Source organism: Rhinolophus sinicus, chromosome 17, assembly GCF_057876585.1.
Source record: "Rhinolophus sinicus isolate RSI-liver-muscle chromosome 17, RSI-T2T, whole genome shotgun sequence".
Taxonomy (NCBI): domain Eukaryota; kingdom Metazoa; phylum Chordata; class Mammalia; order Chiroptera; family Rhinolophidae; genus Rhinolophus; species Rhinolophus sinicus.
In genome coordinates, this window is record NC_142517.1 from 196,708,883 (window position 1) to 196,729,862 (window position 20,980).

General features: G+C 46.3%; 1 protein-coding gene across 2 annotated transcripts in view; it reads left to right on the forward strand.

The window, feature by feature from the left end:
- The window catches only part of PNKD (PNKD metallo-beta-lactamase domain containing), a 58,160-nt gene that overhangs the window by 19,407 nt on the left and 17,773 nt on the right, over positions 1-20,980 (forward strand). Inside the window, exon 1 of one of the 2 annotated variants that reach the window (XM_019741781.3) lies at positions 19,113-19,522. The exons of the other annotated variant lie outside the window; for it this stretch is intronic. Within the exon in view, the coding sequence (XP_019597340.1) occupies positions 19,362-19,522 (161 nt within the window). The 5' untranslated portion in view covers positions 19,113-19,361. Of the gene's footprint in view, positions 1-19,112; positions 19,523-20,980 lie in introns of those variants that run through there. 2 annotated transcript variants of the gene reach the window in all.

A 20,980-nucleotide genomic window follows, 5' to 3' on the forward strand; every position in this document is an offset into this window, starting at 1 on the left:
AAAGTGGAGTCATTGTATGATAAGTTTTATTGCTTTTCCTTAATATATTATCATGAACATTTTCTTGTCACTAAATATTATTCAAAAGCACAATTTTAATGCCTCGAGGTATTCTATCCCATTGCTATGCTGATTTAATAAATCAATTTCCTACTGGATGATTTTCAAATTGTTTCCCATTTTTTCATTATTAGGCATAAGTCCAAGATGAACATCCTTCACAATTCTATGCTTTTAAGCTAAATGCCTTTTTTAAGTTTCAAATTTCAAACATCCAAACGTAGAGGTGAAACTTAGAATTGCTGTCCTGGGGGCTAGGACATTTCCTGCTTGAAGCTGCTTCAATCGGGAAAGCAGCTATAAATCAGAAGCCCTGAAACGAGGTGTGGATTACTACTATCAGTGCACAACTTGCGCTGGGGGCTTTGAACCCATCGTCTCAACTGTCACAGCCGCAAACGGAAGAAGGCAATAGCAGTTCCAGCTTAGAGATGAGGAAATGGGTTCTGGGAAGTTTTGAAACATTGCCCAGTTTGTATAGTGCCAAAGTCCATGTTTTTTCCATTACACCAAGGCTGCTGCTGGTAGATGAACAGCTTTATTTAAGGTGCTTATCTCGTGCTAATAGCTACAGGTCAACACTACTACTAAATGTCTTTCACAGCCTGTTGATGCTTTTCCATTTTGAATGGACAAGGATTCTCTTGACTAAACAACGTTAGAAATGAACACAGCTAGACACCCAAGACAACCTGAGCACTTCCTGACTCCAAACCCATCACTAAGCGCTTTTCCTGACGTTATCTCCTGTGGCCCGTCCAGCTCTTTATGAGAGTAAGACTTAGGAAGGAGGAGTCCTTGGATTTACTGGAAGATCATTTGCATACTAAGTATAAGTGAAAGCAATGTGCTTACTAGTAAGCATAGTAAGCAAGTAAGCAAAGTTGCCACTTAGGTTGTGTATTTCAGAGCAATCAAAACAAATGTTTTTAAAATTGCCTCCCCCCACCACTCACACACACACACACACTGACACACTGTATGTTTATTCATATAGATAGATATAATGTAAGTCCACCATGATGGTGGACACCATGGCAGGCTAACTGCCTCAGCCACCCCAACACTTCAATGTAAGTTCAGTTCCTAGGGGCAGAAGGCCTCATGTTAGGAAGTCCCCTTCCAAAGCGTGAGACCACAGCAAGAACTTGAGGGGCAAGTACAGCTCTGCTCAATTTCAGTCTCCCCCTTGATCACGGAATAGAGTCCAGGGTGAATTTCCAAGCCTTGCAGAATCTGGCCAGGTCTCCTGATGTCTCTTAATGCTCTCTACACTTGAGCCCCTTCTCCAGAAAGTGCTTTCCCCTTTCTAGAACTGCAAGAGTGGCCTCCAAAGAGATTCGTTTTCCAGCCAGCAATCACATCTGCCCCCTGGGAAAGTGGAATGTGGGGACACACACAGACAAGCCCCACACAAGCCTTGCTGCACGAGCTTTCTCCTGAGCCCATTTTTCTGATCATGGAATCAAGATTATAATCCTAAAAAGAATCTAAAACACCGACCCAGAGTGACAGTTTACAATAGGCATTCGATAAATGCGTCTCCTTCTCTTGACCTCTTTTTATCACTGTGTTGATGTAAGAAACGTCCAAACCTGTAGAGAATTTTTATGAGTTTATTTGAGCTAAACTGACGACAATTGCTGGGAGGCAAAATCTCAATGGATTGAGAAAATGCTCCAGATAATGCTGGGTTTGCAGCTTATTTTATACATTAGAATAAAAGGAGAAGACATAGGAAGGTTACCTGAAATCTATTGGTGATAGATTAAGGGAGTGGGAGAAAGCAAAGCGGGGGACTCTCTGGGATTGGATAAAAAGTAAAACTGAGAGACACTTCTTTTACAATAGTCAGTGTAGGATAGTTAACATTTACAGCCCAGGTAGATGCTATGGGGGGAGAACAAGATAACAATGAAGGGTTCTGTGGTCTGTGCTGTGGTGGTGGTTGTGCCCTGAGGGGTCTGGAAAAGGAGATTACTCTAAATTTTAAAGGTATGTTATCTTAGATGCAAAAAGGCAATAGACAGTCTCACTTAAGGGAAAGATTGACTTCTGTCAAAGAAGCTACAGCCCTAGGACGTGACTACCCACCATGACCCACTTTCAGTTAGGAATTTTTATGTTCCGACCATCCTATGTGGTTATTTTCGGTCTCTGAGTTTGTAAGGCCCACCGTGCCTGCCTCCCCTGAGCTTGTCAGGTTTGGTATGTGGTCCTTTTTTCGTCCACAACTGAATAAAAGGAACAAGGGCCTTATCTGTAAGAGTCTTAGCAGATTGTTAACTAAGCTTCTCCTGTGTGCCAAGCAGCAGGAATTTCTGGTTCTAAAGGTGACAACACTGAAAGCCACAGACCCTGTCCTCAAGAAACTCGCCTAAGGGTAACAGACCAGATAATTACAATGTTGTCGGTTTGACAAGTGCTGGGGTCAAGAAGTGTTCATTTGGTTCTGTGGGATCTCAGAGGACCAAGCTCCTAACCCAGCATGGGGTGGGTGTGTTTTATGAAAGGATCTTCAGGGGCAGTAACCTGATTCGAGTGTTCTTCGGTGTTTAGGAATCAACCTCACCACTGGAGGGACAGGGAAGTTTCTCCAGGTAGAGGGAGCAGCATCTGAAGCAAAGGGCTTAGGGCCTGTTGTCCCAGCAATCTAGGATTGGGCGGGTGGACTGGGGTGGGAGTGGTAAGAAATGGGACTGGGCAAAGAGGCAGGGGCCAGGAATTGAGACTTTTACCCCAAGAGCAATGGGGAGACAATATGAGACTGTCAACAGGCCATCTAGCGGGAGGCTGGGAGGATAAGGTGAGGCTTGGCAGGGATGCTGGCACACGCTTGCCAGCTTCAGCAAATAAAGATGCAGGACAATCATGTCAACATAAGAAATGTTCAAACCTGTAGAGAAGTTCTATAAGAGTTTACTCGAGCCAAATTGGCAACAAATGCCAGGGAACAAGATCTCAAATGCTATGGAGAACAGTTTGCAGCTTCTTCTATGCATTTGAAATTAAGGAGGGGACATAAGAAAGGTTGGAGAAACCAAGGCAGGAATTGGATTACAGGATAGTGAACAAGATTACGTGCTCTCTTGAGGGTTAATACCCCCTTCAAGGGGTATTACCTCTGGTATTGCAAAATTGTGTTAACCTACATGGACAGCAATAATGGACAGAGCTGGCTTAAAACCTCCCACTAAAGAAGTGACATACCTGGAGTGTGACTCCCCACCATGACCTGCCCCGTTTGGAATTTATAATCAGGAGGGAATACTTATACTAAAAAAGTATTTGTTGCTTATCTGAAGTTTAGACGTAACTGGGTGTCTTGTATTTTTCTGGCAACCCTGCCCTGGGAGGAAAGTGGGGGTAATGAAAGGGATCCGGCTGATATTTATTCTAGGGACGAAGTAGCCAAAATTCAGTGATTGATGAGAGAAGATGGATGGAGATTGGAAGGGTGGGTCCCTGGAGTGGTTCCCCTGAGCCCAGGTGAAAGAGGGTTAACGTAACTGAATTGGTGAACCCAGAGAACTTTCTCTGCTGCCAGGCTGACGGCAGCCCTAGGGCCCCACTAATCACCCTACAAATTCCTCCTGCAGTGTGCCCGATTACTGAGCGCTCAGAATTACCCCGCCCAAGAGAGGTCTTTTGTTTATCACTAACTTTCTCTAAGAAGTTGTCTTTTTTCAGAGCACTTTGTATTGACTGAATTGCAGCCTTTAACCCAGCCTGGGGTAAACATGGCTCTTTCTCCTCCCACTAGAGAGCAAGGACAAAGTCTCATTCATCCCTAGGCCCCAGCACAGCCCTGCCCCGGCTGTTGAATTGAGAGAACTCTGATGTTCTAAATTGCAACCAGCACAAGGCTCTCAGGCACTAGTGACAGATATTGGGGGTGAAGGGGAGTTAGCGCTTTTTCCCCCTAAAAATTAGCCTTATTATCCATACACATTAGTTTATGGATAATAAACTTTCATCAACAAATAGAGAGTAGAAAGAATCATGTATTTGGATGTCCCAGGAGTGAGGATTCGTCCTAGCTTTGCCACTGAATGGCCATGAGCCCGAGGCCCATCTCTTTATCTGTACAGTCACGTGCCACATAAAGATGTTTTGATGTTTTGGTTAAGGATGGACCGTGTATGCTGTGGTCCCATAAGATTAGAATGGAGCTGGAAAGTCCTACTGCCTAGTGACGTACTTTCCTAACGTCGTGCAATGCATGACTCACATGTTTGTGGTGATGCCGGTGTAAACAAACCTACTGCTGCCTGTCGTATAAAGTAGAGCACAGACACGTCTGTGCTATATAACACTTGATAATGATAGTGGATAACTATGCTACTGGTTTACGTATTTACTACGTGTGGGGACAGAGCCAGGAGCGCAGTTTCCAGGCTCTTGGCCTCATGTGGAAAGGTGCTGGCTCAGGTAGTAAATGGCCATCAACTGTGATTGGATGGCCATCAGCTGTGGCTAGTTGGCCGTCAGCTGTAACCAGTGAGCCATTGGCCACTAATATAACTGCTGTGGCTATGCTAGCAGAAAATGGGGGCTAGCAAGAAGATGGTGGCTGAGCCTGCAAGCAGCGCAGTGAGGGTTGCGAACAGTGTGGCTCCTGCCTCCTGTGTCTCCAACCCAGCCGCCAGCGAGAATATAGTGGTATGACTCCCCTATCTATGACTCTGTGAGTGTTCCTTTTTGGCCTCACCCTATCCTGCGTTCTTATGTGGGGAGCAGGACAGGAGACCCCGCATGACACCCTGCATGACACTATGCTATTCTTTTTATCACTATTTTAGAGTAGATTGTAAAACAGTATGTGGTGCTAGGCTGGCAGCCGGCTCCTCCATCTCGTGCTTGCCGAGTGTCTTGAATGCATCATTTTCTCTTGTGCTTGATTTATCTCGTGTTGTCTTGTACAGTGACGTGCTGCATAGGCTTGTAGCCTAGGAGCAGTAGGCAGGCTATACCATCTATATTTATGTAAGCGCGCTCTGTGATGTTCACACCATGATGGAATCACTGACACAGTTTCTCAGATCGTATCCCAGTCATTAAGCGGTGCATGACTGCTAATGGGTCCAATCGTACTGCTCTTCCCTCTACGTCCTATGACTTTTGAATCCTCAGATGAAATCATCTATGTGCAAAACACTGAAAATGGCATGAGGGGATTTCGTTCATGACTCTACCCAGCTAGATAGAACTGGAAGTGGGTTGGACAAGAGCTCCTCCTTCCTGCAAGAAAGTGTTGACCTTTGGGGAAGGCTGGGCCAGGAACCGGCTTTACAGCTACAGAGCTGCAACTGGGGTGCAGAGAGATGCTTTCCGGTCTCCCCTGACCATCAGAATCACCTGAAGGGCTTTTGAAAACTTGGAGATTCTCTCAGGGATACTTCTCTCTAGGCCCCTGAGTCAGAATCTTCAGAGGAGACTAAAACAAATGCCCCCAAGTGAATCTGATTATCAGCCAGCTTTGGTGCTAGATAGACAGGGGTTCTGTTGAAATCACTTTAGTGGCTGTGTGACGTTGGGTACATTACTTAACTTCTCTGAGCCTTGGTATCCCTTTCAAATGGGAGGTAATATAGTGTGGTAGAGATTTAAAATAGCAGTTTTCAAAAGCTTGGGACATCGTAAAAACTGTCAATTATTATTGTTGGTGGTGAGCTAGAAGCCTAGCGATTGAGTGATGAACACAACCTCAGTTTGGTCCGCGGTGTGGTTGCATGTGGAAGGCTAAACAGGACCTGGATGGATGCATTTGCTGTCGCTCAGGAGGCCCAGGTCCCAGCTGTGTGCCCTCATACCTGGCCTTCTGCTGCCATGGACTTGGCCTCCTAGTCCTCCCGACCTGTTAGGGGAGTCCCAGCGTGTGCAGCTACCTCCTGGACAAGAAGCCCTTTGTCCTATTTCACTTGCATTTGTCTAACAACTCCATTAAAAAAAAAAACAACGAGCCAGCACCCATTTCTTCTTACCTTATTCCCAGCCCAAGATAATGGCTGCGTTAGAACCTCTCACTACCAATAACTGTACCCGCTCCATAGTCTCAATTTCAAGCACCCCTCACTCTCACCACCATCTGCCTCTCCAGCCCAACAACCCTGATTCCAACAACTCCATGTTGATCCACACCAGGGTTGACAATCTATGCATCTTACGCCCTTTTCTTTGTCCCTCTCAGCCTCCCTTCCCTCCTTAACCAGCTTAGGCCCCTCATTAGAATCACTCCTCACTCTTTGCCCCTCTCTGCCTACGGTACTCAGGAGGCAAAACCCCAGCTCTGCACCCACATAACTAAAAGGGAGGAGAAAAACATCTAAGGTGCTGACTGATCTCACTTTCAGCTCAGGAAGACTTAGGTTTTCCTGGTCCATTCCTATTAACATTCCCATCCTAGATAATGACTCTGCACTTTCTCCAATCTTTGCAAAACTCTAACACCTTCTTCACAGCCTTACTCTCAACCTTGACCTTTGTTCCTAAGTCACTGAGCAAAGAAAAGCAATCAGAGAACTGCCACCCGTATCTCCACTTGGCTATCTAATTGGCAACTGCTTCTCAAACTTTAATGTGCAAATAAGTCACATGAGGATCTTGTTAAAACGCAGATTCTGATTTAGTGGGGTAGGGGTGGGCCTGAGATTCTGCATTGCTAATGAGCTCCAGGTAAGGCTGCTGCTGTGTAGACCACACTCTGACTGGCAAGGTCAAAGGCATCTCTACCTTAATATGTCCAACGCTTAACTCCTAATCTACATCCCCATCCCCACCGCAGCCTGAATGAGGATTCTAGCAGCTTCTTCCATCTCCATCAAGGATGCAAGACATACAGGAGGAGCTGGAAGGAGGAATATCAGAAGGGTCTCCAGCTTTGCAAGTGCTGTCCGATAGAAATATGATGTGAGCCACATAAGTCATTTAAATTTTCCAGTAGCCACATTTTAAAAAGTAAAAAGAAACAGGTGAAAATAATTTTAACAATATATTTAACCCAATACAGTTAAAATATTATTTAATCAGCATAAAAATTAGTGGGATTTTTTTTTTCATGCTAGGCTCTTTGAAATATGGTATGTAGTTTACACTCACAGCACATCTGGATTTGGATGTTAACTTTTCATCAGAAATAGTGGATATTTATTTGGATTTTATAAAAAGTACAGTTGAAAAAGTAAATTCACATACCTGGGTTGTATATGGGAATCAAACATATTTGAGTATTTTCCAGTAACTGAAACAGTATACATTTGATTTTTATATTTAAATTTTAATGAATTAAAATTAAGTAAATTTAAAATTCAATTTCTCAGCTATACGACCTACATTTCAAGTACTACTCAATAGCCACACATGGGTGGTGGATACCATATTGGACAGCTCAGACCTCTAGCAGTTATGCTATGGTCATCAATGGGGGAAAACTATAACGGTCTGTGCCACAATTCATCGCGGACCCCACCCCCCAGAGGCCTGACCTAGGTAGGGCCTCCACTCAGTACTTTTTACTGAAATGAATTTATTCCCAAATCAAAACTCACTTCTCCGAAAAATCAGTTCCCAAACATGAACACTAGGGGGCAGGATCTGGCTATCATCACTTGGCAAGAAAAGGGGAACTAACAATTTTCGAGACGGGTGGAAGATCATTCAGCGCAGTGTTTTTCATACTGCTGGACCCATAAGTAAAATCAATTAAGTGGATCACAGAAACATTTTTAAAAATAGATTAGAAAAAAATGAGAATGTAAGCACTACAGTCGCCCTCCGTATCCTTAGTCCTCAGGTGCTGCGTTTGAGGACTCAGCCACTGCAGATTGAAAACATTCAGAAAAAAATGTTACGTTGTTGCTGTCGTGTCGTGTGTAGGTAGGCCTACGTTGGTTGCGTCTGTACTGAACATGTACAGACCTTTTTTTCTTATTCCCTCAACAATACAGTGTAACACCTATTTACATAGCATTTACATTGTATTAGGTATTATAAGCAATCTAGAGATGATTTAGAGTATGCAGGGGGATGTGTGTGTTATACGTATGGAAATACTACGCGGTTTAATGTAAGGGACTTGAGCATCCAGACTTTGGTATGGGGGGGGTGTCCTGGAACCAATCCCCCGTGGGTACCAAGGGAATGACTGTATTACTGTTTTGTGTAACTTTGTTTTAGTTTTCTTTGTATATGTATTGCATATGGGTCTTGATGAAAATATCTTTCTTTTCGTGAGTCATGGTCAAAAAAGTTTGAAAATCACTCTCATCTCCCTTACCTGCCGTTAAAGAAACCAAACCCATAAGGTGATAGCGTTGAAGCTAGGAAACAGATACATGAAAGCTCGTTATCCTGTTTTCTCTTCTTTGTTTAGATGTTTTCAATTCTCCATAATAAAAAAGTAATTTAAAGATAAACTGAGCTCAGAGCAGCAAAATGGCAACTCATAGGCTCACAGGAGAGGCAGAGCCAGGACTCAAACCCAATCCTTTAATATTAATTCAGCAAGTATTTCTGAGGGGCTGACTATGCGCTGGGCAGTGCTAAGCAGTGCGGAGACAGGAGTGGATAAAACAAGTACAGCTGCTGCCGTCTTGGAGCTTGCCGTCCAGCGGGGGAAGCAGACATTAGCAACTAACCTCACAAGTAAATATATCATTACAAGTGGTGATACCTTCACTGAAGGAACACAGACTCGGTGCCATAAGAGAGCAGCACATGGGGACCTCGTTTAGGTGGAGAGGCCGAGGCAGCTGCTCTGAAAAGGTGACATCCAAGAGTAGCCTGAGTCAGACAGGCAATGCATGTGTGTATATGGGGTGTGTGTGTGTGTGCATGAGTGTGTGTGTGTGCATGAGTGTGTGTGTGTGCGTGTGTGTATATGGGATGTGTGTGTGTGCATGAGTGTGTGTATGACTGTGTGTGTGCATGGCTGTGTGTGTGTGTGTGTACGCATGAGTGTGTGTGTGCATGAGTGTGTGTATGACTGTGTGTGTGCACGCATGCCGTGGCAGCCATGCTATGACCATTCTCCACTGAAGGAACAAGCTGCATGAAGGTGGTGGAGACGACGTGAAAGCTGAAAGAGCTTGGGTTGTTCTGGAAACTCCAAGGAGACCAGTGTGGCTGGGAAGTGACCACTGGGGTGTGGCCTAAGAGGAGACTGGGGAGGTGGGCAGGGGCTAGGTCTGTGGGACTTCTGGGGCTTCATTAAGGATTTTGGATTTTATCCTCTAGGGAAGCCATTAAATGATTATGAGCAGGAGAAGAACGTGATTTGGGACGCATTTTAAGAAAATCCCCTGGCTCTGAGTGGAGGATGGGTTGGGGGTGGAACATGAGAGCAGGGAGGCCATTTTGGAGCTGTCGCAGTCATCAGGTGAAATGTGGTGGCTAGCCTCCACCTCTGGAGTCAGTCCGCTCCCCACCCACAGCCACCCCAAACCCACATATCTTCTTGAGCCTTGTTGGGCTGACTATCTTCCATTTGCCTCCCCATATCCATCCACCCTTCTCCACCGTGCTCAGAGCTGGCCAGTGTGGGCACATTGAGGGGCTCTTGGTCCTCCAGCTTCAGCTGGGTTTGGCCAATGGCGAGCTCCACAGGAGAGGAGTCAAGGAGCCAGTGGGGTTGGCATATTTGATCTTCTCCCTTCCTGAAGGGTCACCAAGGACTGGCTCATCCCTCAACCGAAGGTGACAGCTCTAGTCGGGTGGCCCTATCCGCACAGCTCTGTCCCCCAAGTTCCATAACCATTCCCTCCCCTCACCTGTCGGACCTAGAGGTGGTTGACAGAGAAGCACTGTCAGTAGCCCTGGGGAACCGCACTGCCCCTCGTGTTTCCTATACCTTGCCCGTGGCCGGGTAGCGTAGTCCTGTCATAAAGCTGTCCTCTAGCTACCAGTTCGAGTGTGTCCTCTGTTTCCTGGCAGACTTCCTACCCTGCCTGGCAACACAGTATCAGCGGAAAGAGCCTAGACTTTGGGGTCAGGTAAAACCAGGACTGAATTCTGGCTCTGTCACTTATGAGCTCTATGCTGGAGTATATCAGTTAGCCCCCCCAGGCCTCAGTTGTTCATCTCTAACACGGGGCACCATTACCTTCCTTACAGAGTTAAGACAAGGAAATAACAGATGCAAAGGCTTGGTGCAGGCCTAGCGCACAGGAGACCGTCATACGTGCTTGTTCCGTTCTTCCTTCCCCCGCAACTGAGCAAACACTTATTATTCTACATGGGTCAAGCAGAGTCTAGGCACAGGGGTGAGGAAAGACCAAGGCGTACAGGGCACCGCGTCTACCTGCAGAGAAGTCACAGTACTGTAAAGGAGACACGGTGTCTCCTCCTGCCCCATTCCCCCATCATGCAAAGCAGAAAGGAGTGAGGGTTACTTTTCAAACCGTCTTTTTTTTTTTTTTTTTCACTTCTACTTGGCAGGCATTTTTCCAAGGTCTGCAGATGGAGTAGTGACCAGCATTGTAAAGAGCTGTGGTGATCAGAAAGGGGTTGAAAGAGGAGGTGGAATTTAATTTTCGCTTTAAAGGATGAAAAGGTCTGGCATATCAGTCTCCCTGGGGACTGAACTCACCTCCTCCCTTCCTCGGAAAGCTTGCAGAACTCCCCAGACTGGGAGCAGCCGGGCCTCAGTGAGTTACTCCTGGGAGGGATTTAGATCACCTCAGGTGCGCTGGGGCAGAAGGTGGCTTGAGAAGTATGCCCTGAAGGATTTCCCCAGATATGGTGGGGCAGGGGTTGGAGGGGAGCAAAAATCCCAGGATAGTGACCAGTACAGGCCGACTGGAAGGGGGGCACGTGAGGGCACTGGGAGCATAAAACACTAGAAAACTGGGTTTAGACTGCATTGTTAAATCAACCAAATGTAAATTTAATTGTGTAGACACTGGCTTTGAACAGGGGGCAGACGTAATTCGGTCCTGAGCTTCCAAAGGCTTTGTCTAATAACTATGTAAGATGGCTGGGGGCTGGAGCTGCCTGCAATGGACCAGGTGTTAGGACTCAAAGCCCTAAATTTGGGTGACAGCAATAGGAGGGTAAAGATCACGCCCTCAGCATTTACCCATAAAATATCTATTGGAGTACCTACAAGGAGCAGACATTGATGTTGCAAGAATAGTACAAGATACAATAACATCCATGAGCATTTAATGAGTAACAGTAATGAACGGGGCACTGCGTCTTTTACTTGGCTAATCATAGTTAATCCTCAGAATAGCTTCATGCAGGTTATCAGTCCCTTTTGCAGAGAGACTGAGACTCCCTATTTCTGCCCCACCACTGGAAATGACAGGGATGAAGGTGGGCATTTAGACTTAGAACTCAAGAGGAAGGCAACGTTAGACACTTCTCATTGGGAGTAATGAGTTATATATCAAGTGATAGCTGAAGTCAGGGGAAGCAGTGAATGTAATGTGGGAAGAGGAAAGGGCCCCGTAATGAACTCTGCGGAGTCTGGACATGTGAGTGACAGCAGCAGCAGGGGCAGCTTGTAAGGGACGTGAGAGGAGAACCAGAAGAGACCGTGACAGGGAAGGTGAAGACAGAAGAAGCCTCTGCCCAGAGGTTGAGTGACAAGGACTGACAGTGACAAATGGGTTTGCGGTGCAAGGGGTCAGAACCAAGTTAGGATGGAAGGGTGTGTGGGCAGGAGCTCAGCTGAGTGGCCTGAGACTGGGTGGGAAATGAGCGGTAGAGGCAGCAAAGAGGACGACTTTCTTTGTTTTAATAAAATAACATTTTTGATTAAAATAGTAATATATTTTCATTATAGAAGTTCAGAAAATATTTGTAAGTAGATTTTTTAAAAAGTGATACTCTAGGTGGCTGGTTAGCTCAGTTGGTGAGAGCGTGGTACTTATAATGCCAAAGTTGCCGGTTCAATCCCCGCTTGGGCCACTGTGAGCTGTGCCCTCCTTAAAATAATTTTTTTTTTTTTTTAAAGTGATACTCTATGAGCCCATCAAAGATCATTGCTGATGGCATTTCAGGTTTTTTCTATGAATTTTTGTTTACAGCAACCATGTCAATTATACAAAATGTATACAGTTTCGTATCCTATTTTTCCCCCCGCTTTACAATTAAAATGTAAAATTTACCCACAATACTAGTTTGAGTGCTTTTGGCTGTGGGTATCAAAAAACGTAACCAGAAGTGGCTTAAGCAATAAGGACAATTTTGATGTTATATAATGAGAAGTTCAAGGGCAGGGTCATCTAGACTGTTTAATTCAGGGGCTCGGTTATGTCTTCAAGGACACTGGTTCCATCTCACTTGCTCTGCCATCTTCAGTGCATTGGAATATCTTCTTGAGGTGTTCCCTCATAGTCATAAAATGGCTGCTGTAGTTCCAGGCATCACAGGCAGATGACAACATCCTGGAGCAAGAAAAGAACATGGTTCTAATGTGTTCCTTTTCAACAACTAGGGGGCCTCCAGCCTTCCTATCTCATAGCTGTGCAACCTGGAGCGATGGCTTGATCTCTAAGTGCCTCAATGTTCTTATCTGTACAATGGGAATTATAACCATAGTTGATTCATAGGACTCTTGTGAGAGATGAGAGTTAATTTGTGTAAAGCATTTACAACAGTGCTTGGCACATGATTTATGCTATATAAATATTTGCTATTATTATCTCATGGGAAGAATTATGTCATATTTCTGGGTCAAACCAATCACTTGGCTGGGCAATGAATGCCCTAGTTAGCTTGGACCAATCGAGACCCACCCACCAGTGCTGGGGAGGGTCTCACTTAGAAGCTATGGCAGTCCATAGGAAAGCCGACAAAATAGGGGTTAACAAGGATAAAAAGAAGAGTAGAGATTAATAAGCCAACAAGATCTGCCTCATTTGGTTTTTTTTAAACCTTTATCAACATATGAACACAATTCTATTTGTGTGTATTCTGTTTTGTTTTGTTTTTTTACTTTTTATTTTGAAGGTATTTGACTTGCAAAATATTTGCAAAAAAGTACAAGGAGGTCCCCTACACCTGCCACCTAGCTTCTCCAAATTCACATCTTACTTACCATGTTTACCCAAAAATAAAACTGGGTCTTATGTTAAGTTTTGCTCCAAAAGACGCATTAGGACTTTTGTTCAGGGGATGTCCTCCTGAAAAATCATGCTAGGGCTTATTTTCCGGTTAGGTCTTATTTTCGGGGAAACACGGTAGCTACAGTATCGTATCAAAAACAGGACATTAACATTGCTTCAATTCTGATAACCTCTCCACAGTCTTTATTCAAATTTTGCCAATTGTCCCCCTAGCATCCTTTTCTGGTCCAGGTTCTAATCCAGGATCGCACATTGCCTTGGGTTCTAATTATAAACATTTAAAAACCGCATAGATGTTCACAGAACCTAATTCTTCGTTTATTTCCGGACCCTTCAGCTGTTTACACAGTCTCACCATTGTGTACATTTCAAATGATAGCTTTTGGGGGTGGATCTTTTAGGGAGATCTCTAAAACAGAATTACTGAGTCAAAAGATATGAACACTTTTAAAGCCTTGATGCATATTGGGAATTGTTGTCTAGAAAATTGTACCAATGATACCACCACAAACAAAATACCCATCTTCCCATATGTTTAAAAACCTCCAGGATTTTATTAGTGTTTAATCTTTGCTATTTTGATAGATGAAAATCATCTCATTGTTTAGCTTGCATTTTCTTGATTTTTTTTTTTAAGGTTTAACATTTTTTTCACAAAAATTAGCCATTTATCCCTTTACTATTTGGGGTCTTTGCGTTTTCTGTTATTTTAGTATATGTGCTGCCGAAGCGAGCACCGTTTTCTGTTATTTAAGAAGGTCTTTATATGTTAAGTAGATTGACTCTTTGGCAAATTTGAGGTAAACATTTTCCACAATTTTTTGGCTTTTCCTTTTGTTCATGTTCTTTTTTTTTTAACATATAGAAGATTTAAAAATTTTGAAGTAGCCAAAAGAGTAATTCTGTCCCTTGTTCGGTCATCAGTTGCCTTTTGTCTGAGTTTAAGAGTAATAGGTACCTATTAAAGAAAATTAGGAAAACATTTTTACTGCTTTTAGCCTGAGAAAGTCTTCCACTATCAGAGATTGGACATGTATTTAATTTCCTTCTAATATTGTAAGGTTTAATTTTATGTCCTTAACACTTTAATTCACGTGGACTTTATTTTGGCGTACTCTGGGAAGCACAGGTCTAGATTGCTCTTTCCCAAATAGCTAATCAGTTATCCAAGCACCATGTCTTTCCCACACCATTAATAACTAATCTTTCTACTTCCCACTGTCTCCGTCAGCTATTGTTGCAATAATGCTGTGTAACAAGCAAATCCAACACTAAAAAGCATACAACAACAAGCATGTCTTTCTCTCTCATGCATCTGTGGGCAGGCTGAGTTTCAGCTGATCTAGGCTGGGCTCTGCTGGGCGAGGCTGGCTTCCAGGTGGGGTCAAGTCAGCTCCATGTGTCTTTCATCCTTAGACCAGCAACTAACTAAGGGGTGTTCTCGTGGTGAAAGGTACAGGCACAGAGACCAACTTCAACTACAATAGCACATTTAAGGCCTCTGCTTGTATCATGTCTGCTAACATTCCATTGGCCAAAGTAATCACAAACCCAAGGCCAACCTCAACGGCATGGGGAAATACATTTCACCTCCATGGAAATGGTGCATGAGCATATGGTAAAGGGTTTGTTTACAGGGAGAGACCAAGAATTGAGAACCAAAATGCAATCTACCACACCCACAGAGGCAGACTTTCAGGAAACTAGGCTATGTTAAGATAAAGGCAAGACAGAAGACAGAATCTACAAAGGGACCCAAGTTCAAGGGAAGTTTTTAAGGCAGGGAGATACTCAAGTTACTTATTGGGTGAAGAAAAGTGGTGGCCAGGAGAAACACTGCTTGAAGGTATGAGCAAGAGGGGCTATAGCACTTCCTCTAAAAATTCATATGTAAGTAGCAAAATTGTAGAGGGGTGGGTGGGCACAGAACTTATTTCCTCTAAGAAGGATATCAACTGAAAGCAGAGGAATAGGAGCTGGGCCTAAGGTTTCCAAAAAAAACAACTGTGGATAATGAGAGGAGACCTCAGCCAAGTAAAAGTACTGCCAAGCACTGATGTCGGGGGTCCCAGTAAGGCCTGAACTGTAGCAGCCCTGACTCAAGTGGGACAGTTGTGGATTGTCAGGTTGGTATAGGCAGGTCTGGAGGTTAGCAGGCAAAGGTTGGAGGGACAAGGAAATGTGGAAGCTGAGAGCTGGTGCGTGGTTCAAGGGACTGAACTTGAGTTCTCACAAGGAGGGAAGCCATGTGTCATGCAGGGAGTCAGGCAGGGTCTCTGCTCCCGCTCCCCGCATAAGACCACAGGACATGGTGAGGCCAAAAAGGAAAACCCACGGAGCTATAGATAGGGGAGTCATACCACTATATTTTCGCTGGCGGCTGGGTTGGAGACACGAAGGAGCCACAGAACCGCAATCCACACTCCACTGCACTCCACGCTTGCTACCTGCAATCCGCCGTGCTAACCGCAATCCGCTCTTGCTAACTCAGCCACCGTCTTCTTACTAGCCCCCATTTTCTGCTAGCTTAGCCACGGCAGTTATATTAGTGTCCAATGGCTCACTGGTTACAGCTGACAGCCAACTGGCCACAGCTGATGGCCATCCAGTCACAGTTGATTGCCATTTACTACTCGAGTGAGCACCTTTCCACGTGAGGCAGAGAGCCTGGAAACTGCACTCCTGGCTCTGTCCCCACACCAGGTTATCATAGCCACTTCTGCAGTTGGCTAACTTTTCAAAACGGAACTAACTTCTCCACCCTGGTCCAACAAGATGTGTCTTTTTTCCAACATTCAAACGGTTCCAACCATCTCAGTTTTTTCATGATTGTGTTATTGTCATCATCGTCATCGTCATCGTCGTCATCATCACTATGGTTCCCTGAATGCCAGCCAAGCACCAGGCATCAAGCTTGAGCTATGATGCAAAGATGAAGGCAGGCTCTCAATCCTAAGGGGAGCTCCCAGGCCATTTTGGAAGGCAGGATTCAGACACCAGGGACACAAAGGCTGCGATGGCAAGTGGATAAGGAGCAGACTCAAGAATCCCCCCCCCCCCCAGAAACCTGGAAGGAGGCTTGCTCTTTGTGAAGCTCGAAAACCACCACGTCACAGGCCAGAACTGCACAATAACCAGTCACCTGACCAAGGTTATTAATGGGCCTCTCCCTAAGAGAGTCGCAGAGGCAAACCTTAGTCTTGGTAATATCCCCGCAAGCTACTCAGAGCAGGAGGTTGTGGACAGACCCCGAGTGTATGGGCCCTCAGACTTGGCTCTCCTGCAGCCTTCCGTAGTGCTATGAAATATAGGCAGCCACCAGGCTTGTTCTGACTCCCTGTTCATGAGCGGCCCTCCTGAGTCAAAGAACTGAGGAAAGATAGTTCCAAGTGGAGAGAGCATGAGCAAAGTCCTGAGGAGGGGATGAGCTTGGCACATTTGAGGAATAGTGTGGCTGGTTCATGGTGACAAGGAGCAAAAATGGCATCTGATGAGGTGGAAGACAGGCTTGGTCCCACCAAGCAGCGGCCCAGCTTGGAGTGAGACATTCCAAAGAATAGTTGTGACTATTTAGAATGTGTCAGACACTGGTGATTCAAAGATGAAAAAATTAAATCACAGTCCTTACTCTAAAGGAAGACAATAATTCCAGACTCTGGACTCTCAGGTAGACATGAAAACAAGAAAAATATAGCATGGTGGGGGTGTTGCATTGAATGATCAAAGTGTTGTACTGTATGTACAAGACCTAGAATTGCCCAAGGGGGGGACATACTTGGGCCCATGCTGGGATGGAAATGTTTAAGAAAAGCTTTCTCAAAGAGAGCACATCTGATCTGAGTCTTTGGGGGAACAGAGGGTGAATGGCACTGCAGAAGGCACAGCATGTGCAAAGTCATGAGGGTGTGAAACACTGTCACAGGTTCAAAGGAAATACAAGTCATTCGGTATTATAAGGTACAAAGTGCAGAAGGGGGTGAATAATGAGGCATCAGTCTGGCGGGCACAGAAGATTCTCTGGGGACAGAGGTGAAACTAAAGCAGATTTGGAGCAGATGTTGGAAGTCTTCCAGAACAGTGCAGGGGAGGGAGGATGGCTTCCTGAGCCTGCATGAGTCCCCTAAGACACCCATCCTCACTTCTTATCCCCAGCTCTGGCTTGGCTCCAAGTATTTCATAAAATGCATCTTAGATTCGTATCTATAAACTCATCAATGTGTGTGTGGCTTGAGATTAGAATTCAGCCATCTCCGTATTCTCTGCTGGCTCATGTCTGAGCCTGTGATTCCTGTTTCAGATGACACAGACTGTTTTAATTTCTCAGTACAATGCCTGGCACAGTCTTCCCTGCAGAAAGGTGTGTTCACAATGACTTTTGATGAGGCATAATTCTTCCCTTTGCATATATAGACAGAGACTTAGAGACATATGAACTCCCTTGGCCTACAAGGACCTTCTGCAAATTAGTTTGTCTGTCTTCTTCCCCCCACCCCCCATGCCTCCTCTGTAGCACACACAGGTGGGAAACTAATGGCAGGCATTTAATTCCATTCTGACACTTTTTTTTTATTAGTTTCAGGTATACAAAGCAACATACTAGTAAGATATTTACACCGCTCACAAAGTGATACCTCCCTGCCATCTACTACCCCTCTTACACCTTACGTAACTGTTGCAATTGATATTTATTGAGAGACTTTTATGTGCCAGGCACCTAGAAGAAGCTGAATTGTGGGAGAGGAGACAAGGAGGGAGCAGGCCATAGGCTCTGGCTCTCAAGATGTATCCACATAAGAGAAACTTCATGTCTGGGTTTCTGAATGAAACCCAGGATTAGGTGTTGGGATTACAATTCAGTTTGGGGATAATTTAATGCATCTGTTGGGTTTTTGGGGGATGGGGATGGGGTGGGGAATGAGGCACAAGGATCCTATACTTCCATACTCTCCACTCTGGGGATTTAGATCCACCTATCTAATCAGAGTACATCAGAGGCAGAGAGAAAATGTGTGATTTCGGGGCCAGGTTCTTTCAGGTCAGAGCACAGGTCACCGGGAAGAAGACGAGCACCATCTCACCTGTTTCCTTCAAACCATCTCCCAGTGGGAGAGAGAGCTAGCTTGACTGCTTGCAGCATTTGCTTCTCTTTCTGTGCTGGGTCAGGACTAGAGTTGGAGCCAGGAGCTCCGCCCTAGCTCCCCTTTGCCCAAACTTGTAGATGTCACCACACCTGTCCTTACATCTATTTCCCTCCCACCAACCTTGACAACTTCTGGAAGCCATCTGGAAGGCAGAAGCAGGGATTGGATGGTGGGTAGTGATGTGGAAATCCCACTACGCTTGGGAGTCAAACGTTTTGGTCCTAATTCTGTCTCTGCCACCCATTGCTGCATAACCTTGGTAGTCACTTCCTCAGAGCCTCGGTGGCCTCTTATCCTTCAGGGTGTGGCTTACATGTCACCTGCTCAAGGAACTCTTCCCCCATCTAAATTGGTCCTCTGCCCTCTATATCATTGCCCCCGATCACACATATATGTATGTATGCATATATAACATGTACATATGTGTGTATAAATATACATACACAATTATGTTTATTTGCTTATTTGGTTGGTTTCTCTGCTGGATTCTAGATTGTAGGCTCCAAGAATGCTGAGACGTGTCTTTGACGCTTGCATCTTCAGAGCCCATTACAGAGCCTAGCACATAGGAGGACACTGAAAAGTGATACAGTGAATGAATAAATGAATGAATGGCCGCTGACTCACACGATCTCTCAGGTTCCTTCCAGCTGAAAAAGTTTGTCTAAGGTTTCCCGCCAAGAGGACCATTCCAGGGCCTCTCCCAGAGACCCCTAGAGGGGAAAGGTGGGAGGGTTTGGGGGTTGGACACAAGTCTTGGTCGCCCTGCAGAACGCGGGAGATTGTAGACAGGGATTAGCGCAGGTCGATGGCCCGCTGGGTCCCCGCCTCCTGGCCCAGCGAGGGCGGGGCCAGGCCTCCTCTCCGGTGGCATTCGTGGAGTGAGCAGGGCCGCGGGAGGCGAGGGGGCGGATTCGAACGCGAGTCAATGGCAGGGCGGGGCCATAACGCCCCCAACAGCCCCCAGCCTGCGGGCGCAGGGGGCGGTGCCCCAAACTCGGTTTTCCAGCGTGGGGGCCTGGGCCGTGCCATTGCCTAGCAACGCCCCGCCCCGCCCCCCCACGGGCCGCTGCGGGCGCCTGCCCCCAGCATGGCCTGGCAAAGCTGGCCGGCGGCGTTCCTGTGGGTCGCCAGCTGCGGGCTGCTGCTCCTTGTGCTCGCCTTGCTCCTGAGCCCCCGCAGCTGCCGAGCGCGGCGGACCCTCCGCGGCCTATTCATGGCGCGCAGCAAGCGGCTGCTGTTCCGAATCGGGTTAGTGCCGGGCTCCGACGCGATGCGGGGCTTGGAAGGCGGGCACGCTGGGAAAGGGGACTGAGAGGCGGCGGTGGGGGAGGTTTGGGGGTCAGCACCGGGTAAGGACTGGAGTATCCAGGTCCAGAGAAGAGCGGTCGGAGAGGCGGGCCGGAGAAACCACTGACGGGGGGAAGAGAAGGGGCTGGGGTGGGGGTGTTGGAAAATTGGTGGGCTGGGAAAGGAGGATTGGAGGGGCAGGCGAGGGTCGCCAGAAATGGGACGGGAGAAGATATCTGGAGAAAAGAGCTGGATGAGGGACCGGAGACAAGGGAGCTGGGAAAGGAGGCTAGCTGCAGTGTCCCGGTGGAGAAGGTCCCGGAGGGCAGGTGCAGGAGAGACGGAATGCTGCAGACCGTCTAAGTGTCATTTGAAGCTGCCACCTCCTTCCACGTGTCCCCGTTCCTCTCCCCATCGCCCACCTCCCCACTACACCATGGAAGCTCCTCTGTCCCAAGTGAGAGTCCCAACCCTGGTGACCAGTCTGTCCCCTTCCTATCTCGGCTTGCGTGTGAAGCTATGAAATCTGACCCTACTCACGCTGCTTGACTTATTGAGGTTCACTGACCTCCAAGGACTTTTTCCTGTCCAGCCCCCCTTCCCTCCAATCCGCATTCTTCCCTCCCCCCTTCTTCTGCCCCGTCCTGGGCCCGGCAAGGGCAGGTCACTAGCTCTGTTCTACACGGAGACACTGAGAGGCAGGGAAGGAGCCCCAAGAAGGCTCCCTAGGGCCCCTGTCCCCTTCCCATTCCCAGCAGAGCCGGGAGGCAGGACCTCAAGCCCCAATTGAAGGACAGTGGTGTTGGGCATGGGAACTGTGGGGGCCCTGGCCACAGGCCAGGTTCGGGGGAGGACCTCAGCTTGGGAATTTCCTGAGCTTCTGAGAAGACATTGTACAATTCACCCCTCCTCCCCAGACCTCCCCAGATATTCCAGAAGCTTCAGCCCTAGGATTTACTTCACATACAGTCTAAGAAGTAGAGAGATATAAGGGCCTAGTGGGGGAAAAGTGGAAAAACATGGGGGGGGAGCGAGTCTTGTGTATGTGCCTTTTGGGGCAGTCACATCTCTAAAAGACCAAACATTGGTCACGTTTTAGATAATGTTCCAACCAACTCACCACTGCTCTGCAAGTAGCATTAAAATAATGAGATTTATAAGCGTTTAAAATACCTTCATATTTGTGATTAAAAAAACCATTTCTCCTCACTAAATTTCTGGGAATTTTACTTCTCTGTGTGGGGGAGGATTTTAAAACCGACTTCTAGCTTTCAAAATTGGTAACGTTGAAGTCATATAAACGGCCTGAAGAAGTAGGAAATAGAAGTTTCCACAAGGAACTAGAATCAGAAGTCCCGAGATCAGAATTCCCAAGTTCACCATCTCAGAATCCTGAGGGTTTGGGCATTCCTAGAACAT